Below are 26,827 nucleotides of genomic sequence, written 5' to 3'. Positions count from 1 at the left end.
GAGGTATGATAAATTATATTGTAATTAAACATACAGTTCAGTGTCATTTTATGACATTTTTTGTTAGCGGTGTGCCGCAAAATTTTTCCAATGTAAAAAACGTGCCCTGGCTCAAAAAAGTTGACAAACACTGGTTTATACTATTTCTATACTATCTCCGGCGCACCAAGAACTTTGGTGTTTTCATTGTTTAATATCTCGTGCATCCATTCAATATGGTTGGTGTAAAGTGTAAAGAAGGGGCGAGTGTTTTCTTTTTTTAATAACAGTGCAACAAGAAAGCTTGATGCGGTTGAGAAAATGGTCGGAATGCTTTTTTTCTGCTACTTCATACCACGGACCTCTTGAAGCGCATCTTTCAAATTTAAGTTAAACTCAACTTTATTTCTCTTTATAGAGCATATTATTTCATGAAATGTTTATTTTTGGGTACGAAACAATACAGGTTACCTATACAGGCCTTAAACATACAAAATATAGCACTGAAGCAACTTACGAACAAATTCAACTTATGAAGGATCGTCCGGAACCTATTTCGTCCGTAAGTAGGGCAGCGTCTGTATTTAATAAGTATTGATGGACCAACTGTATTCAATATCACATGATTCAGATATTTTTTAGGCCAGAAGAAAAGGCCTTGGATGCCCTGATGACCCATCAATGAAATGCATATCAAACTGGTAGCCCTTTATGCTTACCAAATAATAAAAAGGTTGGTTGAATCAAGTAACACAATAAGAATAGTTCAGCTCTTCATTAGCTACATTCCATTCTTGGCTGAGATAATTGGGTGGGATGTCTTTATCGGCGAATTGAAAGTCCGCTCTCTTGTTACGCTAGCTTAACTCGCTCTCATATGTTAAGCTAAACGTCCAAGATTAAAGTCAAAGCCTCTTTAAGTAGTTTGCCGGCTCCCTCTACCTGACTCTACCTGTCAGTTTGCTAGCTTTTCTGTGGACAAATGAAGCTCGGAGACCAAGGTAAAGAATCCATTCTTGCTGTTTATTTTTGCTGAAAGTTGATATTCCTTTGACTTGCTAAACGGGTGAGATTCCTTTTCACCGAGAGGGAGTTAAATGTGTTCAAATTTTGAAATTCAATGCCATAGAAACTGTGTGATTTATTTATTATTCAGAATTCAACAAGTTGCAGACAATTTACTTTCATAGGTCATATTTTATTATGACACTTGGGGGACTTTGAATGAAATTTCGTCCCTGGAAAATTCAAGAATCTAATGCAAGGGGTCTCCAAAACAATGTCCCCTAAGTACATATGTTGCGAAAATAGCAGATCAGTTCCGAGTCATTGTTATTTTCTAGGATTCTTTTTTTTGGGGGGGGTTGAATGAGTCTATTTAACCCTACTTCCAATTATTAACGTCGTAATGTCTGTGCAGCCCTTTGAGACTTTGTGATTAAGGGCTATACAATTATACATGACTTGACTTAATAACATAGTAACAACATATTAATAACATCATAAATTGTTACTTTAGAAATGCATATTAAACTGAGTGCCCCTTTGCGCTAATTTGTAACCAAAAATAGCGCTTATCTTGAAAAAGGGCAAAGACCCCTGATATACTATATCCTATTCATAGGAGTTATGCAGGAATCTGTAATAATCTCCTTTTAAAAATGTAAGTTGACAGCCGCAAGCATCGAGTGTGACATTTGCTGCTCGCTTTGACCGCTCTGGTGAGGTGTTTAATCCTGTAAAGCTGCCAAGTAAGAATATCCCTGGACCCTGGATTAGATGAATGCACACATAACCCACACACACACACACATTTTAGTGTTTTTTTGTTTTTGTTTTTCTAATTGAAGGGCCTTTTTTCTTTTTCCCCTCGGTGCCTTCCAGAGTGAGGATGCTGCTGCCCAGGTGGTTGCTGGGCCTGTTTTTGTGGTGGCTGAGTGTTGCGGAGGTTTGGAGCGCTACCTTTAAGTTGGCTCTGGTTGGTCCGTGGTCATGCGATCCAATTTTCTCCAGGGCAATGCCAACAGCCGCAGCCAACTTGGCACTCTCCAGGTTACGACTTGACGTCAGCCTGAGTCAAGGCTATTGGTACGATGTCAAACTGCTGGATGAGGAGTGCTCCACTTCTAAAGGTAAGGAGACATATCCTGTGACTTTTAAGCTCTTTCACAAGAAACTAGACAAGGCAAGGCAAGTTTATTTGTATAGCTCAATTCATACACAAGGCAATTCAAAGTGCTTTACAGAAATGGCAGACAGGTTAAAAACACACAATAAAAGACATTGAAAATTTTAAATGTGGTTTTTAAAATGCATTAAAACCACCGATAAAACATAATAAAATCAATGAATTAAACTAAGGTAAAAGTGAAGAGTGCAGATAGAACCCTTTCAGTTGTAAACTACTGTGCCTTACAAAAGTCCGTGGGTAGTCCCGACGATCAAGATGAAAAACCAGATGAAATGTCACTGGTGTTGAATTTGCAAACGGTACACAGTCGTAGAGACAGACAATTTTTGTCTGTCTAGTTCATCCTAAAGACTCTAGAACAGGCCAGGGACCGTCAACAGTAGAGAAGGCTGTTCAGAGTTGTGTCTTCATGGTGCCCTGATGACCTACGCGGTTAAGGAATTCGTGAACACATCCATCCATCCATCTATTATCTGCACCGCTTATCCTGAGCAGGGGGTGCTGTAGCCCATCCCAGCTATCTTCAGGTTGCCAGCCAGTCACAGGGCACACAGGGACAGACAACTCTCTCACTCATTCACACCTAGGGACGATTTGGACCAGCCGATCCACCGTACATGCATGTTTTTGGGAATGTGGGAAGAAACCGGAGTACCCGAATGAAACCCGTGCAAGCTCGGGGAGAACATGCAAACTCTACACAGGAAGGCTGGTAGCTGGACTTGAACCTCCGCACCATACGGTTGTGCGGTAACCACCGAGCCGCCGTGTCGCCGGATTCGTGAACCGTGAAGAGAAATTTTGCATGTCCGGTTAATTGGCCGGTCGAAATTGTCCCTAGGTGTGAATGAGCGAGTGAGTTGTCCGTCTCTATGTGCCCTGAGACTGGCTGGTAACCATTTCAGGGTGTCCCCTGCCCACTGCCCCAAGAGAGCTGGGATAGGCTCCAGCACCCCAGTGACCCTACTTGAGGATAAGCTGTGCAGATAATGGATGGATTCTTCAAATGACCTGTCCTCTCTTGCATTTGTCTTCTGTGGACAACCAGCCTTCCTGGGCGACTTGAATGAGAAGTTGTTTTGAAAAGATTCAATATTCCTAAAGTCACAGTTTTGAAACGATCAACTTGCAAAGTTAGTGAAACTGGCTGTTAGAATGCCAGTTAAATTAAGAGGGAATTAGCACAATGTGCTCTATTAGCACCATTAAGTGGGAGTCATCTGAAAGTTTTCTGTAATTTTGATCTGTGCATTTTTATAACAATACGGTTTTTTTGGTTGAAATGCCTTATCAATTTTGTGAAAAAGTGTAGCATGGTATAGACATAACAAACTTAAACTGTGGAGCAGTGAAGATGGTGATATCTCATCTCATCTCATCAGCTGCACCGCTTATCCTCAGTAGGGTCGCGGGGGTGCTGGAGCCCATCCCAGCAATCATGTCAAGATTATTTCTCTTTTTAAATGTTGAACTCTAATTTTGATCTCCACATCTTGAAACAGAAATATTTGCCCTTTCTTCCTAACTAAAAAGCTCAACTTTCTTTAAGTTTGATGCTGATTGTTTGTGCACAGCGTTTTCAGATCTTTTAAATAATGCTCTATAGCAGGGGTCGGCAACCTGTGGCACGCGTGCCAGCAGTGGCACGCCAGGGGTTAACCAGTTGCACGCGAGCGCACGGGAAAATAATGATTTTTTTTTAAAGCGCATTTTTACCTTAAATTTAAACATTTTCAGTTGCACGCTTTACGGTAGCGCCCCTCCTCCTCTGCTCCGTGTGTCTGCGCAGCGGCGAGGAGAAGAGGGGAGATTCGAGTTTTAAACCAGCCACAGAAACACCAGCGCCCGATAATTGAAAAGAATCTCGCTCTTTCCAGACAGCGTGGACAGATGACTGGGGCTTTGTGCAAAAAATGACCGCGCTGTTTGTGCATTGTGCCTCGAGAGCGTTGTACCTCGCACAGCAAGTGTTAAACGTCATATTACGAAACATGAATATGAATTAAAGGACGAGTTGGCTGGTGTACAATGACAGCTCTGTTGAATGTAAAAAAAACGTGCGAGTCATTAAACTTGGTGTAGCACACTGATTTACAAGGAAATTTGAAAGTGACACTCCACCCCTGCTTTATAGGATTGAGGTCTGGACTTAAGCTGTGCCATTCTAACAGCTATATATTATTAGTTTGAAACTATTCATTTCTCCTGCAGATTCCAACAGATTTTCTGCCAGAATTGCCCCGTATTTGGCTCCACCCATCTTCCCTTTAACTATCATGATGTTCCCAGTCCCAGATAAGGAAAGGAAACCCAAGTTTATGATGCTTTCACCACCATGTTTGACAGTGGGGATGGTGTTTTCAGTGTGATGTGCAGTCTTAACGTAACGCTTTACATTCAGCCCAAAAAGTCAATTTTGGTCTCGTGAGCAAAGAACCTTGTTCCACATGTTTATGGTGTCTGTTGTGTTTTTGCAAATGCCAAACGGGCATGATGGATATTTTCAGAAAGGGCTTTCTACTTGCCACTCTTTCATAAAGGCTAGACTTGTGAAAAGTGTGACTAATAGCTGTCTTATGCACAGATTGTCCTACTTCAGCTGTGTATGGCTGCAGGTCAATCAATGTTATCATGGGCCACTTGGTTGCTTCTGTGATTAGTTTCTTCTTGTTTACCCCTCACACCTGACATTTTTCGGCTGCGTCCTTTTCAGTTCTGCCCAGAGTTGTTTACGTCACATGTTTTCGGCTCAGGTGACCATTAAAGATGGTGATACAAGGACGAGCACACATTTATTACTGTGCCAAACACTTAGGGGGGGGGCATATCAAATGGATAGGGGAGCACAACTATTATTACCCCCCTCAAAGTTTTTGGGGATAGCACTGATGCACGCTAATCGTAATCAGTAGCTCAGCCGCAGCTTACAACAGGGCTCATGATTCAAAACAATAGCCAGTCCATTCAGATACTTTTTCCCCTGTTGTGATTGGTCAATATGCAATTTTTTCATGAATTCTTTGTTGTTGAATTTAAATTTGATGAGTATTAAAAGGTTAAAATTGTTTTGTGATTCATTTTGTTTTAGTCTTGTAAATATTTTAATTTTTGTCTCAAGCATTTTTCAAGGATAATGTGTTTTACGATTAACTTCATTTTAAAATTTTATTTTTAAAGTCAATTTGTTGTTGCATTGAAAAGTCATTATTTTAAATTGACATTTTGTTCTGTCACGCAGGGTTCCCAGTTGCTTTACAGTACATTAAAGTTGCTTAGGATAAAAAGCTTGAAAGTTTGAAAGTTAAAGGTTCCCTAAAAACTGGACAAAAATGCTTTTATGATTTAGTTGAATAATATATACAGTGGAACCTCGGTTTTCGAACTCCTCCCAGTTCGAACAAATCGAAGTCCGACCAAAAGTTTTGAGAAATTCTTGCTTCGCTGTTTGGTCAAAAAATTGGAGTTCGAATGCCGGTAATGCGTGAGTGCGTACGCTAGGGTGCGATGCTGAACGGCGTACGGTGCAGATCGCTCTTTTCTTGACCAACTGTTATCGCGTGCGGACGTGCTTCGTTTTGCTTTCGCTTTTAATATAGGTGTACGAAGTGTTTTAGCCCCTAATTTTGCCTCCGAAGAAGCAGCAAAGTTGCTACAGGTGAAAAAAAAGTAGTGCGTACAACTATTGCATTTAAGAAAGAAATAATAGCAAAATATGAAGGAGGTGGAGTGTCTGATCTTGCTAGGGAATACCCCACCGTCCACCTGCGCCTTCTGCTGACCACCACAATGGTAAGAAATCCTATGCATGATTCTTTTCTTTATCCTTTTTTTTTAATTTTTACACGTTCATGTTAGCGTAATCTTTCGTACAGAAGATTACGATAACGCGAACGCACGATTAGCCTGGGTTAGCTTCATGTTTACGTTAAACATTCAAGGTAAACATTCAGGGTGTTGGAACGGAGCCCAACATTCAGGGTGTTGGGACTCAGCCCCCTTTCCAATGAACCGCTCACCACTTGTTGTGGAGACCCGGGTGCTAAATGACTTGTAAACGACCTGATTTTTTTATTTTTACACGTTCATGTTAGCGTAATCTTTCGTACTGAAGATTACGATAACGCGAACGTATGATTAGCCTGGGTTAGCTTTATGTTTACGTTAAACATTCAAGGTAAACGTTCAGGGTGTTGGAACGGATTAAAACGATTTACATTATTTTTAATGGGAAAATGATTTCAGTGATTGAACAAATCGGTTTTCGAACAGGGTTCTGGAACGGATGATGGTCGAGAACCGAGGTTCCACTGTACATGTAAATACATTATTCATTAATTCTGTGCATAATATTACATTATTACTGGTAATATACCGATCAAAGAGACCTCCAAAACCCCTTTTTTTTCTTGGTCCTTCTTTATCCTTTCTCCGAGCTTTCCTTTTTTTCATGTCTTTTTACCTTTGTTCATTTTTTTTTCTTCTTTTGTTCTCAATTTTCTTTTCTTATCTTATTTCTTTTATCCCTAGCTTTTTGCACATTTTTTCTTTTGTTAATTATTTTTGATCTATTTTTTTCCATTTTATTATGTGTTTGTATTCTTTTGTTTCTGTTTTTATTTCTGTCTTTTTCATTTTACGCTTTATTCTATTTTCTATTCTATTTTATTCTTTTTTAGTAATTTTGTGCATGATATTACCTAATCATTGGTAATATATGGATTAAAGCAACAAATAGAATCCGAAGAGCTGTTTGGGAGCCGAAAGAGCTGGTGTTGTGCTGAAAATTGTCCCCACGGCATGAATTCGGACTCAGATTCAGATTCAGATATACTTTATTGTCATTCTTGTACACGTTTATACAGAACGAAATGTCGATACATCTGACCCGCAGTTTCCTTGAATGTACAGATATAAATAAAATGTTGTATTGAGTTGGAGTATTGAAGTACTAATAATACACTAATAATTATAGCTATGTATAGTATTATATAGTAGTGCAAAGAGTGCAAGAGGAGCAGCTAACCAGATGTGCAAAATGGGCAGTCAGGTAAACAAGTCACTATACAATAACAATAACACTGCAGTGCGATAGTGCAGAGGAGAACAAATGATGAAAGGTCACGAATAAGTGACAAATGCACTTTTCTGTCATTTATTGAACGACAAAACCGTTTGCTGTGATTTTAAAGCTTTAACAGAACTTGCTGACATGGAAGGTTATGGCCACGCCTACGTGGGACTCTTTAATCCGGCCCTTTGCCACTCTGCCTCTTTATTGGCTCAACACTGGGAGGCAGGGTTGGCATCCCCCGGCTGCCTGGATGCCGACTGGCCGAACCTTCCGCCCATTCCGCGCCCCAGTTGGGTCCTGTTCGCCGTTCTGCGCTTCTTCCAGTGGGCCCACGTTGGAGTGATTTCGGGTCTGAAAAAATGAAAAGCTTAAAACGATCTCGATGTGAGAACGTTCGCTCATTTATCAGGTTCTTTCTCGTCCCAACACAGCTCCGACCGACATTTGGACGAGCACCGGACAGGAAGTTGCCTCCGCCCTCAGGGCCCTTGGCCTACCAATAGGCCCTGTTGTTACAATGGAAACAAAGACAGAAAGTGGCCCTCGAGAAGCACTTAAAGCAGTCAGAAATGCAGACAAGGTCAAAGGTAAGATAAGTCATGGGTAATTTTCAAAGAAAATACAAAAGTCCAAGAGTTCCTCAGGCAGTACTCGTGATCCGGAAGGGCAGGCAAGGGTTCGGTACACTCATAGTCTGGTAGCGAGGCAAAAATCGTGTTCCAAGATTCAGTGGAGGGGTTGGTGTTCCTGTAAATCCAAATAGCGAAGGCGGCAGCCGAGTTTATCAGGTGGTACTCGTGATCTGAAAGGGCAGGTAAGGGTTCAGTTCACTGCAAGTCAGGTAGTGAGGTAACAATGGTGGTCCAAGACCTTAGAAACCAAACAGCCTCTCTCTCTGTGAATGCCATTGGGCACTGGTTCAAATTCTAGTATACACTTAAAATAAGGAGAGAAGACATTAATGAATTTTGAACTTGTAAGAAGAGAGAAAAGCCAAACCTTGGATAAGATATTTCAATCAGTTTTAAAGTCTGCCCATACCTTGAGCCCTTTCTTTGCATCAAATCTCTTAACTTACAAAAGCAGATACGCCATGCAAGGTGTGAAAATCAAAGAACAGCAACATGATTGGCCAAAAGTGAGAATGTTGTAAACAGTCCCTTGTCAAAAAAACAGCAGTGCGCAATTATAGTCAAAATAAGGATTTGGCATCAGTCTAGGAGTGGTAATTTCTTATTTGAGGATGTGTGATATGACCTTATTTTTTTTCAGTGGTGATCTTGTGCATGACATCTGTCCTAATTGGCGGAGAAGATCAGAGAAAGCTCCTATTGGCCGCTCTAGACATGGGCATGGTGTCAGCCGGCTACGTCTTTATTCCATATGACGCACTGCTATATGCGCTGCCATACCAGGTATCTTATCACAGGAGACCACACAGAGATCCTTTTTGAGTTTGGCATGTTCTTCAAGTTGTAGGTTTTCCTCTTCTCCAGCACAACTTTTGATCCCTTAATTAGTAGAGCTCATTTCCTCATGCTGAAGATTTTGAGTTTTTCTTCGCCCTTATGTATCAGGGAGTGGTATGATAGTAGTCTGCAGTCTTTACAGCCCTTTGAGACTTCTTGTGATTAAGGGCGTCACAAAAAACATGACTTGACTTGATACATTATTTACTATTACATTTATTGTTATGATTTTTTTTTACCATTTTCGTTCAGCGGGCTGTATGAAAAAGCTTGATGGTCTGCAAGCAGACCACGAGCTGTAGTCTGCCACTCCTTTAGCTAGTGTATATCTGTGCACGCGCTACATAACGTTGATTTCTAAGAAACATTCTAATTCTTTGTTAAAGGACATGCCGTTTTCCCAGCTGACAAACAGCACCCAACTCCGTCATGCCTACAGTTCTGTTCTGACTGTCACCATGGAGTCGGATCAGAACTTCTACGAGGCCTTTCGTCAAGCACAAATAAACCGAGAGATCCGATCGCCTGTTTCAGCAAAAGAGGTACAAAAACTCCTGTAGGAGTTCTTCTGTTCCTGCCTTAATATATAACCTCATTGTATACAGACACAGAAGTATACTTTAAAGATTTGGTAACCGTTTAGGCAGCGTTTCAAAGGTTTTGTGGATTCCTCGCCTGGCCCGTTAAATAACAATCACTTATTCCTTCCTTCGCTCTCAGACCCAGTATTTTGTGTCACGGTTGCATAGATGAATCCAAATGCAGGGAAGCCGGTTTGCAGTCGGTTGTGCTCAACAAAGGATGATATTTATTGACCAAAACCAGGAACAACAAACAAAAAGAAACAAGAACTTGAAACAACTATCAAAGTATCCAAACCATAAACAAAAACCAAAAGCTGACATGGTAACACAAGATAAGAGGAAAGAGGCATGGAAATGGCAACTAGGATGACAATGGCAATGACCTGAATCATTGTGCTGTCCGAGCGGTCATTATAAAGTCTTAGGTGTATTAGGAACAGGTGTGTGGAGTTTGGGCACGGTTGTGTCCAGTTCCACACTCGGTTGGCGCCCTCTGGGGGAAGGTGGCATGCCAGATGCTGACAGTGTGGCAGGATAAGGGTATCAAAATATTTCAAGACCTATATTCAAGTGGTGTTTTTGACAGATATGCTAAGCTGGCAGCTTCTTATGATTTTAGTTACTTTCAGGTTCGTGATTTTTTTCTCAAAGTATTTTACTGGTTTTCTAACCCTATTTTCAAGACAGGACTGGGAAAGGACTGCTTTTACTTAACCCATCGCAGAGGGGAATGATTTCAAGCATCTACAATTACATATTTTCATTGAGTGACCAATCCTATACTAGACATGGGAGAAAGAACTAAACTGAGGCTACAAATCGATTTTGATCTTTGTGGAAAAGCAATCTTTATGATAAAATCAGCAATCTTGCCATTGCTCCCCCTGCGTTCTTAGTCATATGTTCCACTGTAGGACTATTGGAAGGGCTGTTTGCCACTATGACAGCTATTCTCGGTGAAGTAACAACTTTACCCATCGATAGTGCAAGTTACACCAAATATTTCTAAGATTGCATTTAATTATACCCAAAAGGATACTGTAGTTTTAACATCATTGCTAGCAAGGCAATGTAAATGGTAAATGTTTTTTTAATTGCATTGGAAATCTCCAAGTTACCTTTCCTTTTTTCTGTAGCTGAAGGATACTATCTTGTTTTTAAAACTTAAAAAGATCAAGCATTGAAGCATCTGTCTTACAATTCTTCCACTATTGGCTTTCTCTAATTACTTACTTCAACAGCTTTAAAGAGTTGCCCTCCTAGATGAGTGCTTGATAATGTTGCTTTTTATTTTTTTCTTATGTCTGTATGTTTTTGAGTACACATGCACATAGCATACCACATAATGTCCAGCCCAGGTAGGGCTGGGGTGGTATGTTGTTCTCGATTTTACTTGTTTAGGTATCCTATGCTGTCATTTGTGAGGTCCAAACGGTTTGCTGATGCACGTGTTGAAAAAAGCTACAATGTATGTTTAATTGTAGCTTTACATCCTGTTGTAATAAAAAGGGGCACAAAATATAAGATGCCGATATCCTTGGAAAACTGTGAAATATGTTTTTTCATTAACAGGTGTCTCCACTTTTTGGTACCATCTTCAACATGGTTTACTTTGTTGCCAAAGCCGTGGAAGAGCGTCGTCAGGCAGGTGGTGGGCGATGGGTAACCGGTGATCAGTTAGTCCAGTCGGACGGGGGCTTCGCCTACAAGGGATTCAACCAGGTAGGTACTGTAATTCCCAGACTAAAATATGCTACTTTTTTATATTTTAAACACTGCAGCTTACAATACGATGCTGACTTAGAACTGGTGCGGATCAAGGGAATACAACTGTTTAATTAAAACAGTGGCCCGCGGTGGCTGATGATGCAATGCGATTTCTGCCAAGTGCTCTGCATGTAAAGAGTGACGAAATTTAATGAAGCGCGTGTAGACGACGGGAATAACTATGACTCCTTTCAGTAGCCAAATGCCTCGTCATCTCATTAATGACGCGCATGAACGTATAAATGAGATTTCCACTGTTCCTTTAGAGTAAGAGTGTGATCCTGTCTGCAGTTGACAATCTTAATCATCTAGAGCAGAAAATTCAGAAGCCTGTAAAACCACAACAGCCTGTAGACAAAGGAGACGAAATATTGCTACTACTACATAAAAAATATTTTACATGCTGACACTAGTTATTAACTACAGAGGGATACATGATAATGATCAGGCTTATCGGACTGAAAACAGCATGATATGGTGTCATTGTTTTGGGCCCGAAATATAGCTATTAATTAGTTAACTTTTGCCACACCAAAATATTCAATAAGCGGTCCCTAGTTATCAGAAAGATACCAAACTATTATGTATCTATGATTTTTTTCATACTCCTGCATATATGTTTACCTGTTGAGAAGCAAAGACGAGTCTGTAAGACTTAAATGGTCTGCATTTATATAGCGCTTTTCAGGTCAATAAAGACCTCCCAAAGCGATTTACAATGTGCTTCATACTTGTCCCTTTTAAACACTAATTAATCAATAGCAGTGTCAGCCATGCAAGACAACTATCTGCTATCAGGGGCATTAGGGTGTCAGTGTCTTGCCCAAGGACACTTTGACATATAACACGGAGGAGCCGGGAATCAATCCTGCGACCTCTTGATCCCAAGACTAGCGCTATACCTCATGAGCTAATGCCGCCCCAAGATGTCACCAGTCACTGAAATACGTCATGCCACATATAATCAGAAAGCTTAAAATCTTGGGATTCAACATAAAAAAATGTGTACTATAATAATGACCAGATTGTGATCAACTTTGCCTGGGGACCATGGAAGCCTTCATGCTTCTGTCCCAGCAGGCATTTGAATGCAAAAAAAAAAAAAATCAGGCAAGAATAAAAACCTTCTATTTATGAGTGTTCCAACTTTGATTACTCAATGTTAGTAGCACCTGCAGTGATTATTTCAGTTAGGAACAAAACTTCAGAGGGTTATCTTTCAAAAGGGATCAAAACTGTCCAGATTTTGCAAAAGGTTTAACAAGAGCATTTTCTTTGCTTTTAGTACATTTTGGATTGGGAATTTAGATGAATTTAGATGAGGCTGTTACTCCCATGCCCGTGCCGCTGCCTCCAGGTATTGCAGGGCGGCAAAGATGGCCACGGAATGCAGGCCAGTTACGTGGTTTTGGATTGTGATGGCGACAAGCTTGTGCCCACGCACACTCTCGCTCCAACAAACACAATCGGGCCAGTTGGGAATTTGAAGCCGCTCAAGCGTTCCTTTGACTTCCCGGGAGGGAGGCCCCCAAGCTCCAGCTTCTGTTGGTTCGATCCAGACGAGGCTTGCAAAGGTTGCTCGAAAATCAAATGTGGACAATTCTTTCAGGGTGGGTCGTCAATAAACAGTTTTATTTTTTTTATTTCAGACACTGATGCTGTGACTGGCTTTTTTTTCTTCATGTTGATCTGCATTCCAATTGGAGCACTATTCTTTTGGATCAGGTAACCCAGCAGGGAATAACTGCATAATAGGCTCTGGGATATAAACATTCAAACAAGCGCTTTCAACGTTTATTTATTTACTTACTCACTTCATTTCGTTGAGCCACTAGGGCAAACGTGCCGCATCAAATTGTGATTTGATACAGACTCTGACTGAAACCCTAAACCTCTAGCCCTAGCTCCAACCAAAACCCTAGGGTTTGTATTGGCTCGACTCGGGACCAGAAGTTGAAAAAATATTAATGAAACCCTAGATTAAGGTCAAAACCCTTAGAAATTAATCCTAGAAATTGCACCGGCTTGACTTCAGATCAAGCCCACAACCCTGTGTGTTAGTTAAGCATTGTAATTTGAAAGCCTAAAAACCACTGATTAAGGCCCAAACCCCTTAACCCTTGCTCCCACCAAAACCACAACCCTATTGTCAGCCTAAACCCTAACCCAATAACCTTACTAATTTTTACCGCTTGATTTGGGATTAAACCCAAAACACTATTTGTGTAAGGCAACTCAAAACCATAAGAACGTTTTAAAACCCTTGATTAGACCGGAAAACCTAACCCTAGCTCCAACAAAAAAACCTAACCCCCTAACCCTAGAATGTGTGTAAGGCAAAAATCCTAATTTGAAACACTGAAAACACTTTAAAAACCCTAGATTGAGGCCAAAAACCTAACACACTAACCCCGGCCCTAGCTCCATCTAACCCTAACTCCAGCTCCAACAAAAACCCTAATCCCCTATCGCTACGTCTTAACCCCCTACCCCTAGCTCCAACCAAATCCCTAACCCCCATAACATTAAATATATAGGAGAGACAGGAAATTCCATCAGATGTAGATTAGCACAACACATTTACAACATTAGAAACAACAGACAAAGTAACACACACCTTGCAGCCCACTTCATACAACATGGACTACAGGCATTAGAAATATGGGGCCTACAAACAAACAGCAATTGGACACAAGAAGAAAGACGTAAGGCAGAAAAACACTGGATAAGAAAACTTAACACTCTCTTTCCAGATGGACTAAACAAACGCAGGTAAGACAAGAAACGCTCCAGTTTCCTGAATGGCCAGTGCAGAAACTTACTTTCTCAAGGACCTCCAATTTTTGGGTGACCTTGAGAAAGAAAGATTGCTTCCTAATCCAACCAAATCCCTAACCCCCATAACCTAACTGAAGAATTTGTACTTTCATGACTGGGGATTAAACCCAAAACACTATATGTGTAGGGCAAGCATCTTACCAGTTGAGGTATCGGCAATGTTGAATGCTCAAAAGTATAAATGGCTTCAATTGGTGGCTAATTTGTAACCGTAAACACATTTCAAACCACTAGGCTAAGGCCTAACCCCAACCCTAAACCCTGTTCCAACCAAAACCCTAAACCATTAACCCTAGAATTTGTACTGGCACGACTGGGGCTTGAACACACAACTCTGTGTGTGTGTGTGTAAGACAAGCATCATAATTCCCTCCATCTATCCATTATATGCACCGCTTATCCTCAGTAGTGTAGCGGGGGTACTGGGGCCCATCTCAGCTATCTTTGGGCAGTGGGCACGGGACACCCTGAACTGGTTTCCAGCCAGCTTGCTCATTCACACCTAGGGACAATTTCAACCAGCCAATTAACTTGGCATGCATTTTGGAATATGGGAGGAAATTGGAGTGCACGGAGGAAACCCACGCAAGCCCAGGGAGAACATGCAAACTCCACACAGGAAGGTTCGATCTCATGACCTCAGAACTGTGCCGCACATGCCCTAACCACTGCGCTGCCGTGCTGCACATCATAATTCAAAACTCTAAAAATGCTTTAAAACCCTAGATAAGGCCAAAAACAAAAACCAAACATGACGTAACAATGGCAGTTACCCAACAACAGAGTCTGTCAGAGAGGTGGGTTAGGGTGGTTAGTCAGGTGCTAAGCTATTGGTTGCCCTCTGGGGGAAAATGGCATACCTGATCGTGACAGTCCTAAAAATCGATACATGCTTTTTAATTTACAATTTGTTCTACGATTACTTGATGTGTATTCAATAATATACTGTGTGTACTTGTATCATACAAGTACCGATAGAATGGAAATCTCAACTTTAATCGTTTCTTCTTGACATCATGAATTGATCTGTTTGCACAGGAAGCGCAGGGGAGTGGAGAACACGTCCAAGCTCCTGTTGACGCTAGATGACATTGTCTTCATCGACACCCAAGTCAGCCGAAAGGTTTGACGTTAAACGCAACGGCCCCATCGGGTGTCATACAGGAGCAAAGGCCTAAACTCAAAATCCTAACATTTTGATGGTGGGTTCATTAGAAGCTGAACGACGAGTCCATCATGAGGAGTCTTCTCGAAATCAAAACACCTTTCCGATCCGTTGCCAGAAGCTACATCTTGACCACACCCGAAAGCTCTAATATCGGGATATTGGAGGTGGGTTGGACAGGAAAGGCGGGCTCCCTTCAAATTTTTTATTTATCTCTGTTCTCAGGGTGACTGGGTTTGGCTCAAGAAATTCCCAATGAATGGATCTATGACCGGCGTCAACCAAAACACACAGAAGATCTTCAGCCAGGTAGGAAAGGAATACATCAAAGTCAGTGTTGGGCGCATTAGTTAAAATCGGTAATTAGTGAAAGTTACACCAAAAACCAGCATGTTACTTGGAAAGCTACCAACTAGTAAAAAATACAGTATAAACTTGCACAGAAGCCGACCCCCTTAATCTAGCTACGTAAAAAATAAACAGAAGAAAATGTTTACACCAATCTGTGGAAGCAGTGGATCCTTGATATTTCTTGGCTTGTGAAATTTTAGGAGCTTGCCAACAAACACTTAGCCGATACACACTATATCCATTTTGTCTCTGGGGTTTAAACCTCACCAAGGGCTTCTGGCTACTGTCCAAGATCTTTTCTTTTTTTCCTCCAGGCACATGTTGTAAAAATCACTGTATGAATAAAAAGTCAGAAATTTAGCACACTTTTCTAGTATATTCCTTGCTCACGTTTGCCCCATTCATTTTCCTGTTATTTTTCTGTTCCTATAGAACCCACACAGCCTACCCCACGCACGGCCTAAGTTGACCCTTGATATTATAGTTGTAAATTTGACTTAGATGCATGCATACAGTATGTGGTTGGTAGAATATCTCCATGAGGAGAAATCCAACACTCTCGCATTGTGTGCCGCTGTAACTGTTTTTAGTTGTATTTCCTAGGTAAGAATAAGCATGCCCGCCCTTCAAAGGGCTGTCTTGCAGAACGAGGGTTGTTTTTGAAGTGTATAGTGTCTGCTCCTGCGTCACAATAACGGGACTGTAATTCATGATTTGCAGTCAGTAAGTAGAGTGATGCACCATGTAGTTATGCCAGTGGAGTAACGTCATTTTATTAATAATTTGTCACAGTACTAGTTACAGGGGAAAATAATTGCTTTCCGAGATCACATTCCTATGTAACTAGTTAGTCCCAAAACTGATCACAGTGATCTGCTATATGCATGAATTTCTGCTTTTCCAGTTGAGAGACATGCGACATGAAAACCTGAACCTCTATTTGGGGCTCTTCGTGGACTCGGGAATCTTTGCCATGGTGGTGGAGCACTGCCCCCGCGGCAGCCTGGCAGATTTGTTGGCCGACGGCGACATGAGGCTGGACTGGATGTTTAAATCGTCCCTGCTGATGGACCTCATCAAGGTGAGGCTGGCACCTTCAATGTGTAAAGAAATCGTGACTAAAGGTATTGGACGGGGATCTTGCAGGGCATGAAACATCTCCACCTGCGAGGCTTGAGTCACGGCCGGCTGAAGTCCACCAACTGTCTGGTAGACGGCCGCTTCGTGTTGAAAATCACCGACTATGGAATTCCCATGATCCTTCAGTCAGAGGGCCTTAAGATTTTCGATGACCCGCAAGGTGAGGAAGAATAGGGTCTGTTGTTCTTCTTCAGCTTCTCGTCCAACCCAAGATGTTGCAGATTGGTCCAAAACGGTGATAGGGAGACCTTGTCCCTGTCAGTTTTTCCCTTGTCCAACACAGCTGAACTTATCGGCAAGCTTGATTACAATACTGTTATTCGTATCAGCTGCGTTGGTGAAAAGAGACGTGATGAGTGTTAATTCCATTGGCGCACAAAAACATTTAAGGGGGCTCAGAGGGGGAAAAGGGAATCTTAGTTCATATATATAAAAACATTTAGTACCGTATTTTCCCCACTATAAGGCGCACCGTGTTATAAGGCGCACCTTCAATGAATGATATATTTTTAAACTTTTTCCATACATGAGGCGCACCCCATTATAAGGCGCTATAAGTGCATGCTGGTTTAAGATCAGGTAATTGTGCAATTTTGTAATTGTAATCCTGTGCAGTCCTTCGAGACATTTTTGTCATTAAGGGCTATATAAATACATGTGACTTAACTTGACTTGGCTACAGTAGAGGATGTAGTTACGTTATGCAACCGTTAGATGGTGCCGCGCTAAAGGGAATGTCAACAAAACAGTCAGATAGGTCAGTCAAACTTTATTAATAGATAACAAACAAGCTTCCCACAATCTTCATTCACGCCCAAAATGAATAAACAGCTGTTTTATTATTTTATCTGAGGTAAAGCACTTTTGTGACACATCTTTAACATCTTTGAACAACAGCAAGGCATAACATTTTACTTTTCCTCCATTTAGTCAACACGCAAAAAAACGTCTGATACTGTTATGGTAAATTAAACGTTAGTGCAATCGCAATATAGTGACACTCGTAATCTGCAAAAACAACAAGTGCAAAACAATAACAAAAAAGCAATAACATAATAACTGTAAAACGTAAACACACACCAAGTAGGACCACCTCTGAATTCTTTAATGTTAATTTCCCGTGCCAGCGCTGTTGCCTTCATTCGAATAGTTATTGTACTGACACTTCTACTTGCTGCTCTTTGTTCAACAACCCACTGTTCAAGTGTGTCCTCTAACTGTGGCCATCTCGCTTTATTGCCACGGACACTTTGTTTAGTCTTCCTTACTTGGCCATCGATTTATTAATGTTGAACTCTCTCGCTGCTGCTCTATTTCCGTGTTCTACTGCGTGACTGATCGCCTTGAGTTTAAACTCTGCGTTATAAGCGTGTCTCTTAATAGGAGCCATTTCAGGGTCTTCATACAAACGCACAAATAAAAGAGAATCGCACTTCTTCTACGCGAAAAATGGAGTCGGTGGCTGCCTACCGTAAGTTGCGAGACCTGTTGCGGCTCAATATTGATCCATATATAAGGCGCACCGAATTATAAGGCACATAGTTAGCTTATTAAAAAAAAAAAAAATCAGATTTTATGTGCGCCTTATAGTGCGGAAAACACGGTACTTAAAATATTTGGACAGTGACAAGTTTTGTTATTTAAGCTGTTCACATAAACACTTTCCAATAACATAATAAATATGGTCTTGAAGTGCACAATCTCAGCTGCCATTTGAGACTTTCCACATCCAAATTGGATTGAGGGTTTAGAAAGTATAGCTCTTTACAGTCTTTATACCCCCTTTTCAAGGCACCAAACGTATTAGGACAATTGACTCACAGGGCAGTAATTGACTCAGAAGGCTCCTCCCTTGTAAATCCTTCATCAATTAAGTCATGAAAGAGTCGGGAGTTGATTGCTGGTGTGCGGTTTTGAATTTGGAAGCTGTTGTTGTGACCAGACATCTTGCGTTTAAAGAAGCTCTCAGTGGAGGTGTAGCAGAAGCTCCTAAGACTAAAAAAAGAAAAAAATATGAGTGAAATGCCTGTAGAAGCAAAATCAACAGTTTGGGACAGTCTGAGAAAAAATGATTGCACTGGTGAACTTGGCAATTCATAAGGGCCTGGACGTTCGCAGAAAACAACAGCAGCGGACGAATGCCAAATACTCTCCATAGTAAAGAAGTATAATTTTACAATATGTCCTCAAGTGAAGAACACTCTAAGAAGTGGGTGTATCCGTCTCCAAGCTTAATAATAATAATAATAATTTCTCGTCAGATTTTGCCAAATGCTGCAAGGTTCATTGCAGATGGACAATAACCCAAAAGTATACAGCAAAAGAAACCCATGAGTTTTTTAGGGCAAAGAAGTGGAATATTTTCAATGGCCAAGTCAATCTCCAGATCTCAACCTAATGGAGCATGCATTTCACTTAATCAAGAAGAACCTTAAGGTGAAAATACCCACAATCAGCAGCAACTCAAGGCTGCTGCGGTAAAGGCGTGGCAAAGCATCAAGGAGGAAACCCAACATTTGGTGTTGTCCATTGGTTCCAGTCTTTAGGGAGTGATTACCTTTGACTTGCAACAAAATATGGACAACAAACCTTTCTGTTTAGATTATGCTTAAATGTCGGATTACATCTGTGCCCTTAAAATGTGGTGTGTTTGAAAAATAAATACACTTCTTTCATTTTCAGTCAGATGTTGTTGAAAACATTACAGTCTGCACTTTAATTCTGGTCACTATATTTTATTTCAAGTCAAATGTGGTTGCACGTAGAGCCCAACATGTGAAAATTGTGTGTCTGTCCACCTATTTTCAAGCCTAACTGTATATGTGTACATCTTAAAATCAGTTTGAGTTTTGTCATTTTTCTCTCAACTAGTTTTTCCAAAATGTTCTGTACCAGTTTCTTCTGTTGTATTTCATTAGCAGAGACTTGAAAAAAATGGGCGAAAAAACAAAAACAAAATAGACACTTTCCCTTTTTTAGTAGATCTTAAATGCAATATGCTCCCGTCTTTAATAAATAATAACACTGAAATAATTTTTTAAAACTTATATCCATGGGTATTTTTCAAAGACAAAAGGCAGGACCTCTAAGACCACATAGTCTCTCTGTGTGAAAGCTATTAGGTTTAAAGTCTGGTCAAAAACGGTGAGATGACAACAATGAATTTTAAACCGGGGGAGGAGAGCCTAAACCTCACATAAGATTCTAACCTGTACCAAAGGTCTTCTCCTGAACACTTTCTTTTAATGAAATATCCCAGGTTACAAAAGCAGATCCGTCCATAAGGGTGTGGAATTCAACGGACAGCAACATGATTGGCCCATAGTGACAACCATGTCAGCAGTTCATAATAGTCAAAGTAACAACTTGGCAGTCTCCTTTGCAAGTGTCCAATGTTAAAAATAACACACTCTTTAGGGTTTATACGGGTGCTTGAAATCCTTGAAAATGCTTGAATTTTAACATTCTTTCCAAGGATTGAAAAGCAGTTGAACATTGGGTTAAGTGCTTGTAAATGCCTTAAATTGTTGCTGTGTTTCTCAACAAGTCTGCTTAAAAATGCTGCCGACACGGTTCTGTTGTGGCCTTGTGCCGCCATTTCCATTGTTCTACCCACATGACTCACTGCAGCTTGCATTAGCTTGTATGGCATTGTCCTATGAAGTGGCATTGCCTCTTATGGGTCATGCCCAAGAGGACAGGTGCATGCTACACCTAAACTGGTCTCTATGAAATCTGCAGTAGAGCAAGTATTAAGTTTCAATTATGATCAATTATGGGCCATGCAAAAAATAGAGGTAGTGTTTCCCAGTGGTTAACGGTAATGGGAAGAACTTCCCGGAACTAAAAATGTAAGCTACATATTGTCATTTTTATCCAACACCCAAATGGGAAGAGAGGAGTCTCAAAATCAAATATACTTACATTTTACTTAAGATCCAAAAATCATGTCTTCATAAATTCAAACACAAGATTGAAAATTGCATATGTAAATCACAAATATATTTGTGCCTGTGCAAAATCCATAATTCTTATGGGATTTCTTTTAATCATACTGGATAAGTTGGGAAATTGGATTTGAAAGTCCTTAGATTTTTCCATAAAAAAGGTGTTTTCAGTAATTATGACTCTCGAAGACCAGGTTTCCGTACTCCTGGTCCATAATGTGCCAAGGTGAATATAGTTGTGTTGTGCCAGAGCTGCTGTGGACCGCACCAGAGCTCCTCAGGAGTCCCGTTCGAGGGGGCACCATGGCTGGGGACGTCTTCAGCTTCTCCATCATCATACAAGAAGTCATCTCTCGAACGCTGCCCTACGCCGTAATGGACATGCCGGCTCTAGGTCAGGATGCTCCCGCTCACGACAGTTCACATCGCTGTCCGGTCGTCTCAGACCGCTCCGCTTATCTTTCAGAGATCATAGAGCGATTGAAGCAGCCCCCGCCCCTGTGCCGGCCCTTAGTTTTGGTAGACGAAGCGCCGGCGGAATGTCTCACTCTGATGAACGAATGCTGGAACGAAGAGCCGGCCAAAAGGCCGAGCTTCGACGAGGTCTTCAAACAGGTGAAGTCCCTCCAAGGTGCCGGCCAACTTAGATTCCAAAATCCTCGTTCTCACTTTTCATGTCACGGCAGTTCCGAGGCATCAACAGAGGGAAGAAAGCCAACATCATCGACTCCATGCTCCGAATGTTGGAGCAGTACAGTTCCAACCTGGAAGATCTGATCCGAGAACGGACCGACGAGTTAGAAGTGGAGAGGAACAAAACAGACAAGCTGGTGGGACAACTGCTGCCCAAGTGAGACACCTTGCAATACAGTAATCACTCGTGAGTTTTGTTTCAAAGAGAACCTGTGATAGTCAAAATCTGCGACGTAGAAATCTGGCAAAGTCTAAATTTGTCTGCGATTTTTTTCCGTGTAGAAGGTTTTGTTGACATGACAGCTTTTAGAGAAACTCGAAAGAGAGAAAGATTAGCGAGTACGTAATGTAGGTCCATCAAGCAGTTTTACGTACATTTACAACTTAGACCGCAAGGTTTAGGCAGAAAAAGACTGTTCAGCCAATTACATTGCAGAACACCATGCACATGAAAGTCCGTAAAGTAGCAAAACTGTGTAAAGTTAATGGCAAAACAGCAAGGGGTTTCTATAATTCTTTTGTGTTTTTTCTTGCGGTAACTCCCGACGGTCAGGTCGGTGGCTCAATCGCTGAAGAAAGGAAAACCCGTTCGTCCGGAGCATTACTCGGACTGCACGCTTTACTTCAGCGACATCGTCGGATTCACGACAATCTCGGCTCTCAGTGAACCCATCGAGGTACGAACCACTCGGTACTGCTTCTTACGATTCAGGGGAGGGGATATGATTTCAATTCAGGGACTGTAACTCTGATTATTAAAGGGTTTGTTTCAATCTAGAATAGAATTGTCCATATTGTCATTGATATTAACGTAGTGAAACATTGTATGCATTGAGATTCGATATGGCACTCCAGGGTAAAAATTTAACAAAAACTTTCAAGAGAAACATAAGATTAAAGACTGTCAGGATAAGTAAGCAAAAATTTTTACAACAAAGGGCTTAGAGACTGGCCCAAGTTATAGTGAGGCAATGAAAAACAGTGCAATAACAAAAGCTGAAACAACATTTCTGACATAAGTGTCCAAATGTATATATTTTGAATAAGTTTTGCGCACTTGCTTAGGGTGGCTCTGGTGAAGGAACTGTCTCGAAGCCTGTTAGTCCTTGTTTTAAGGGATTTGTAGCACCTACCAGAGGGCAAGCAGCCAATTTCATCCAGAACTGGGCAGAGAGCAGCCAACGATCTTCTGGACTGTGTGGATTACTCTGTTTTGCCTGTCCCTTTCCGGGCTACCAGCATACCACAATGTGTCGACGTATGCCAGAATGCTTGTTTTCTGGAACAATGGCAGCAGCAGCTTCTGTTCCAGGTTGCACCTCCTCAGAATCCCCAGGAAGTCGAGTCACTTATAGGCCTTCCCTACCACCGTACTGGCGTTGGTGGACCAGGAAAGGTAGTTAGAGATGTGCAAGCCCAGGAGTCTGAAGGAGTGGACTCTCCCTACAAAGTCTCCTTTGATGATAAGTGAAGCAGGGTCTTCGATTCCTCCCCTGAAGTCGATGTAGGACTTTCTTGGATTTTGTAGCGGTTAATAAAATAAATACTGAACACCACATCGCCAGCTTCTCCAACTCCTTCCTGTATGCAGCCTCAGCCCCATTAGACACAAATTCAACCTGGTGTCGTCATCGAACTTCAAAATCGTGTTTGTGGGATGGGATTGTGAAACATCCATATTTCTTCAAATGGCTCAGTGCAGCATGAAGATCGGTGTAACTGAACTTGTAACAAAGCAAAACAAGAAATACATTAATTTCCACTACAGTTGATACCATTGACGTGCGATGTGGTTCTTGTTTGAACAGAACAGATTTTTGTTTAGCGCAGAGGTTTCAACACCAGAGGTACCTCCACCTCGTCTATCTGGATTTCAAGGAGTTTGATAGAGTATGGCATGCCGCCTTGTGGGTCACTATGGACCAGAAACTAGTTAAGACCATTGAACAGTTGTACACCAATGCCACTGATCAATTGTACTCTTGTAGCGTGGTTTCAAGTCAAATTACGTCTCAAAAGGCTGCAACAACAGTCTGTGTGACACAAGGCTTTATTAAACATCTTCCTGGAGAGGATCTTGACTGATGCCCTGGACCTACATTAAAGTACAGTGAGCATTAGGGGACACAACGCCTCTTACCTCCGTTTTGCTGATGATATTGCTGGACTGGCAGAAGAACAACTCAGAGATCATGTATATTGCCTGGACAAAGCATCAACCCAGTATTGGATGGAAATCAGCACAGAAAAAAAGTAATGGCCAACAAAAACCACAAACATCACCATCAACCACAGAGAGGTAGTACTTATCACCAAATTTTTGGAGCGGTTAAACCGGAAAAGGGGTCAGAACCAGAAATCCTGGCCAGGATAACTCATACCACAGCGACACTTGCCAGACTTAAACCCTTTGGGAGGCTGTTAGATTATAAAATGTGTCACTTAATATGTAGTCATGATTCCATGAGTTTTACAGCTATTTTAGTTTTAGTATTTAATCATTACATTACACATTATCCATTTATTTGTTATAAATGCACTTTGTTCATTTGCAGATTTGAATTACTACCGGTAGTTTGATTCACTTGATGTTTCAAAGTATTCCTTTCGTTTAGTGGTTGTACTTCCCAACAGTGTTTCAAATTATATAATAAGTCTGCCACATTATCAAACCACCATCAAAGCCCTGCTCAATCCAGTTTTAACAAAGGTCTCTTGTGATGATGTCACTGCCTTATTCTGATAGGAAAATACTGTTTCAGTTAAGTTCCATTTTTATCAATCCACCTTCCTTCATATGAAAATAGTGGTCAGCCATTTTTCGATGCTTGGTTAAGGATGACTTTGTCCTGTTAACAATCCCAGAATATTTTGTTTGTTTCTTTGTAACAAGTCTTCAACAGAACTGCTCTCTTCAACTCATTTTTTCGTCCAAATACCTGGTCAAAATCTCGAAAGTTGAATCGAACACGCATCGGGACACGGATTGTCTAGCCCAACAAGGGACAGGAACATATCCATGAAATCAAAGATCAGACTCATGCAAGGGCTGGTAACCTTCATGTTCTTCTACATTTGCGATACATGGACCCTCACAGCAAAACAGGAAAGAAAAATCAAGGCCGTGAAAATGCGATGCTTCAGGAAACTTCAGCTTCATGTGACTAACAAAACAGTGCGCAACACCATTGAAGGGCACGATGGACCTTACGAAGAACCTTTGTCAACTGTGCACAGACGAAAACTTCAGTGGTTATGGTCACGTCACAAGATCATCAGGACTGGCCAAGATAATTTCCAGGGCAAAGACTAAGGGGGGCAGGAGGAGAGGAAAACGGGCCAGGAACCGTCAGCAGTGGAGAAAGTTGTCCACAGTTGCGTCTTTTGTGGTGCCCTGACGACTCAGGTTAAGGGATAAGTGAACTGTGATTGCTATGGTATTATTATGTTGTTACTCGGTTCATTATTATTATCATTATTATGGACATATTCCTTGAAAACTGGGAATGGGCGATTACATACCGTTCATGATTTATTAAAAAAATACATGACTCAAATACATTTTTCTCGATATCGTCTGATTTGTGTAGGTGGTAGACCTGCTTAATGACCTCTACACCATGTTTGACGCCATTATTGCATCTCACGATGTTTACAAGGTAGGCACTCAGCCCTCTCCACGGAAACTAAAGCATGGTCATCCACGTTTTGTGCTAAGCTCCTTTTTTTACTGATTAGGTGGAAACGATCGGCGATGCCTACATGGTAGCGTCCGGTGTTCCCAACCGAAACGGAAATAAACATGCGGCGGAGGTCTCCAACATGTCCCTGGATATCCTTCACTCCATCGGAGCCTTTAAAATCAAACACATGCCCGAGATTAAAGTCAAGATAAGAATTGGACTCCACTCTGGTAAAAAAAAAAATAATAAACATGGTAGCAATAGCAAAATAGTTTACTTACTATGTGTTCAGGTCCAGTTGTGGCAGGCGTGGTGGGTCTCACGATGCCTCGGTACTGTCTTTTCGGTGATACCGTGACCACGGCTTCACACATGGAAGCCAGCGGACTTCGTACGTGCAAAAATCAAACCATTTTCAAAATCTTCGATAACATGCCAAAAAACAAAACACAGGAGATAATCTCACTTGGTTTGTAGCGTACAGAATCCACATCAGCCTGTGCACAGTCAAGGTCCTGACCAGTCTCAAACTGGGCTACCATATGGAAACAAGAAAAGCTCAGGTACCCCACATTTGCTGCTTGTCAGCATGTTCGAAAAGACTTTTCTGGTAGGTCCATCTCACACAGCTGGTGACAATATGTTTTTTTTAGGTGAAAGGTTCGGAGGACACATATTGGCTAGTGGGGCGGGACGGTTTCAATAAACCTCTTCCTGTTCCTCCTGACCTCAAGGGAGGGTAAGGATGGACGTTGGCACTAAATATCTCCATCTATTTAGATTTGATTGATAAATGTTTGTCCATCCATCCATTATTTGCACCGCTTATCCTCAGTAGGGTCACGGGGGAGCTGGAGCCCATCCCAACTGTCTTTTGGGGCAGCACGGCGGCGCAGTGGTTAGCGCCTGTGCAGCACAGTTCTGAGGTCATGAGATCGAAACCTCCAGTGTGGAGTTTGCATGTTCTCCCCATGCTTGCGTGGGTTTCTTCCGGGCACTCGGATTTCCTCCCACATCCCAAAAACATGCATGTCAGGTTAATTGGCCATTCCAAATTGTCCCTGGGTGGGAATGAGCGAGCGAATTGTCTGTCCCTGTGTGCCCTGCGACTGGCAGGCAACCAGTTCAGGGTGTCCCTTGCGCACTGCCCAAAGACAGCTGGGATGGCTCCAGCACCCCTACTGAGGATAAGCGGTGCAGATAACGGATGGATGATAGCTTTTTGGTAGGGTGGTGAGAGCATGTCACAAAAACATGTATCTGTATGTTTCAGGGCCAGTAACCATGGAATCAGTCTTGACGAAATCCCCATCGAAAGAAGACAGAAGTTTCTGGACCGACAGAAAAAAATGAAGAAATAGACATTGCCAACGGACACATGCATAAAAGACTCATGACTCACCACGCACTACCTCAGGCTGGACACATTTAGTGTAAATAAACAAGAAGGTTATTTTTTAAAAAGGCAAAAGATAACAGCGTGGACTTTTTTGTGTATTTTTTATACCGGAAGAAGAAAATCTAGGAAAGGAGAAGAGAAAAAATAAAAATAGTCATAGATGTTTAGCAGGGGGCAGGCAGTATTGGGTTAAAGCATTCGGCATACACTACTAAAACTCAACTTATGTTAATTCTCCACACCTCCTTGTCCAAACCTTAAAAGACATAGACAAGATAACCACAACTACAGACACTCAGACAGACCAAACCCCAACATAAAACATAGAATCCCATAGACCTCAACGGCTCACCTCCTTAATTTGCAGGAGTTATTTCCTGCGTACCGAGGTGGCCAGCGTACTTTGTAATCCTCAAATTCAAACACCTAATCATCGATGGACACAGGCTTTCCACAAACCTCCGATCTTCAGTTGCAAGGCCCAATTCAGGATCAAGTATAACTAAAGCTTTATATCAAAAGTTCCTAGCGATCAACTCTAACAAAGTCG

The 26,827-nt window shown here is 41.5% G+C and overlaps 1 protein-coding gene across 2 annotated transcripts; it reads left to right on the top strand.

The window, feature by feature from the left end:
* Nucleotides 1-798: 798 nt before the first annotated feature.
* LOC148356665 (retinal guanylyl cyclase 2-like) lies at nucleotides 799-26,333 on the top strand. 2 transcript variants are annotated; one of them, XM_088347375.1, is made up of 24 exons: nucleotides 800-980; nucleotides 1,864-2,111; nucleotides 7,360-7,590; nucleotides 7,673-7,828; nucleotides 8,514-8,656; nucleotides 9,097-9,252; nucleotides 10,867-11,016; nucleotides 12,419-12,635; nucleotides 12,711-12,786; nucleotides 14,938-15,022; nucleotides 15,115-15,231; nucleotides 15,290-15,373; nucleotides 16,320-16,496; nucleotides 16,562-16,715; nucleotides 20,753-20,896; nucleotides 20,969-21,117; nucleotides 21,189-21,352; nucleotides 21,749-21,872; nucleotides 24,786-24,854; nucleotides 24,934-25,108; nucleotides 25,171-25,269; nucleotides 25,356-25,441; nucleotides 25,532-25,617; nucleotides 26,152-26,333. In XM_088347375.1, exons 2-24 carry the CDS (start codon nucleotides 1,871-1,873, stop codon nucleotides 26,237-26,239), a joined length of 3,171 nt encoding a protein of 1,056 aa, XP_088203501.1. In that variant the 5' UTR covers nucleotides 800-980; nucleotides 1,864-1,870; the 3' UTR covers nucleotides 26,240-26,333. The 2 variants fall into 2 exon arrangements, with proteins under 2 accessions (XP_088203500.1, XP_088203501.1); XM_088347374.1 differs by having other exon boundaries at nucleotides 799-980; nucleotides 12,419-12,786.
* Nucleotides 26,334-26,827: the final 494 nt, after the last annotated feature.

The sequence above is a fragment of the Urocampus carinirostris genome, chromosome 11, assembly GCF_059441175.1.
Source record: "Urocampus carinirostris isolate Australia breed hairy pipefish chromosome 11, RoL_Ucar_1.0, whole genome shotgun sequence".
NCBI classification, from domain to species: Eukaryota; Metazoa; Chordata; class Actinopteri; order Syngnathiformes; family Syngnathidae; genus Urocampus; species Urocampus carinirostris.
The sequence above is the reverse complement of the archived record's forward strand: the minus strand, read 5'-3'. Positions and strand labels throughout refer to the sequence as shown.

Bases quoted from the DNA above. Each gene is read 5' to 3' on its own strand.
- LOC148356665 (XM_088347374.1), top strand. From the start codon at position 1,871: ATGCTGCTGCCCAGGTGGTTGCTGGGCCTGTTTTTGTGGTGGCTGAGT. The intron at 7,829-8,513 runs GTAAGATAAGTC...ATTTTTTTTCAG, and splicing joins AAATGCAGACAAGGTCAAAG to TGGTGATCTTGTGCATGACA. The intron at 12,787-14,937 runs GTAACCCAGCAG...CTGTTTGCACAG, and splicing joins GCACTATTCTTTTGGATCAG to GAAGCGCAGGGGAGTGGAGA.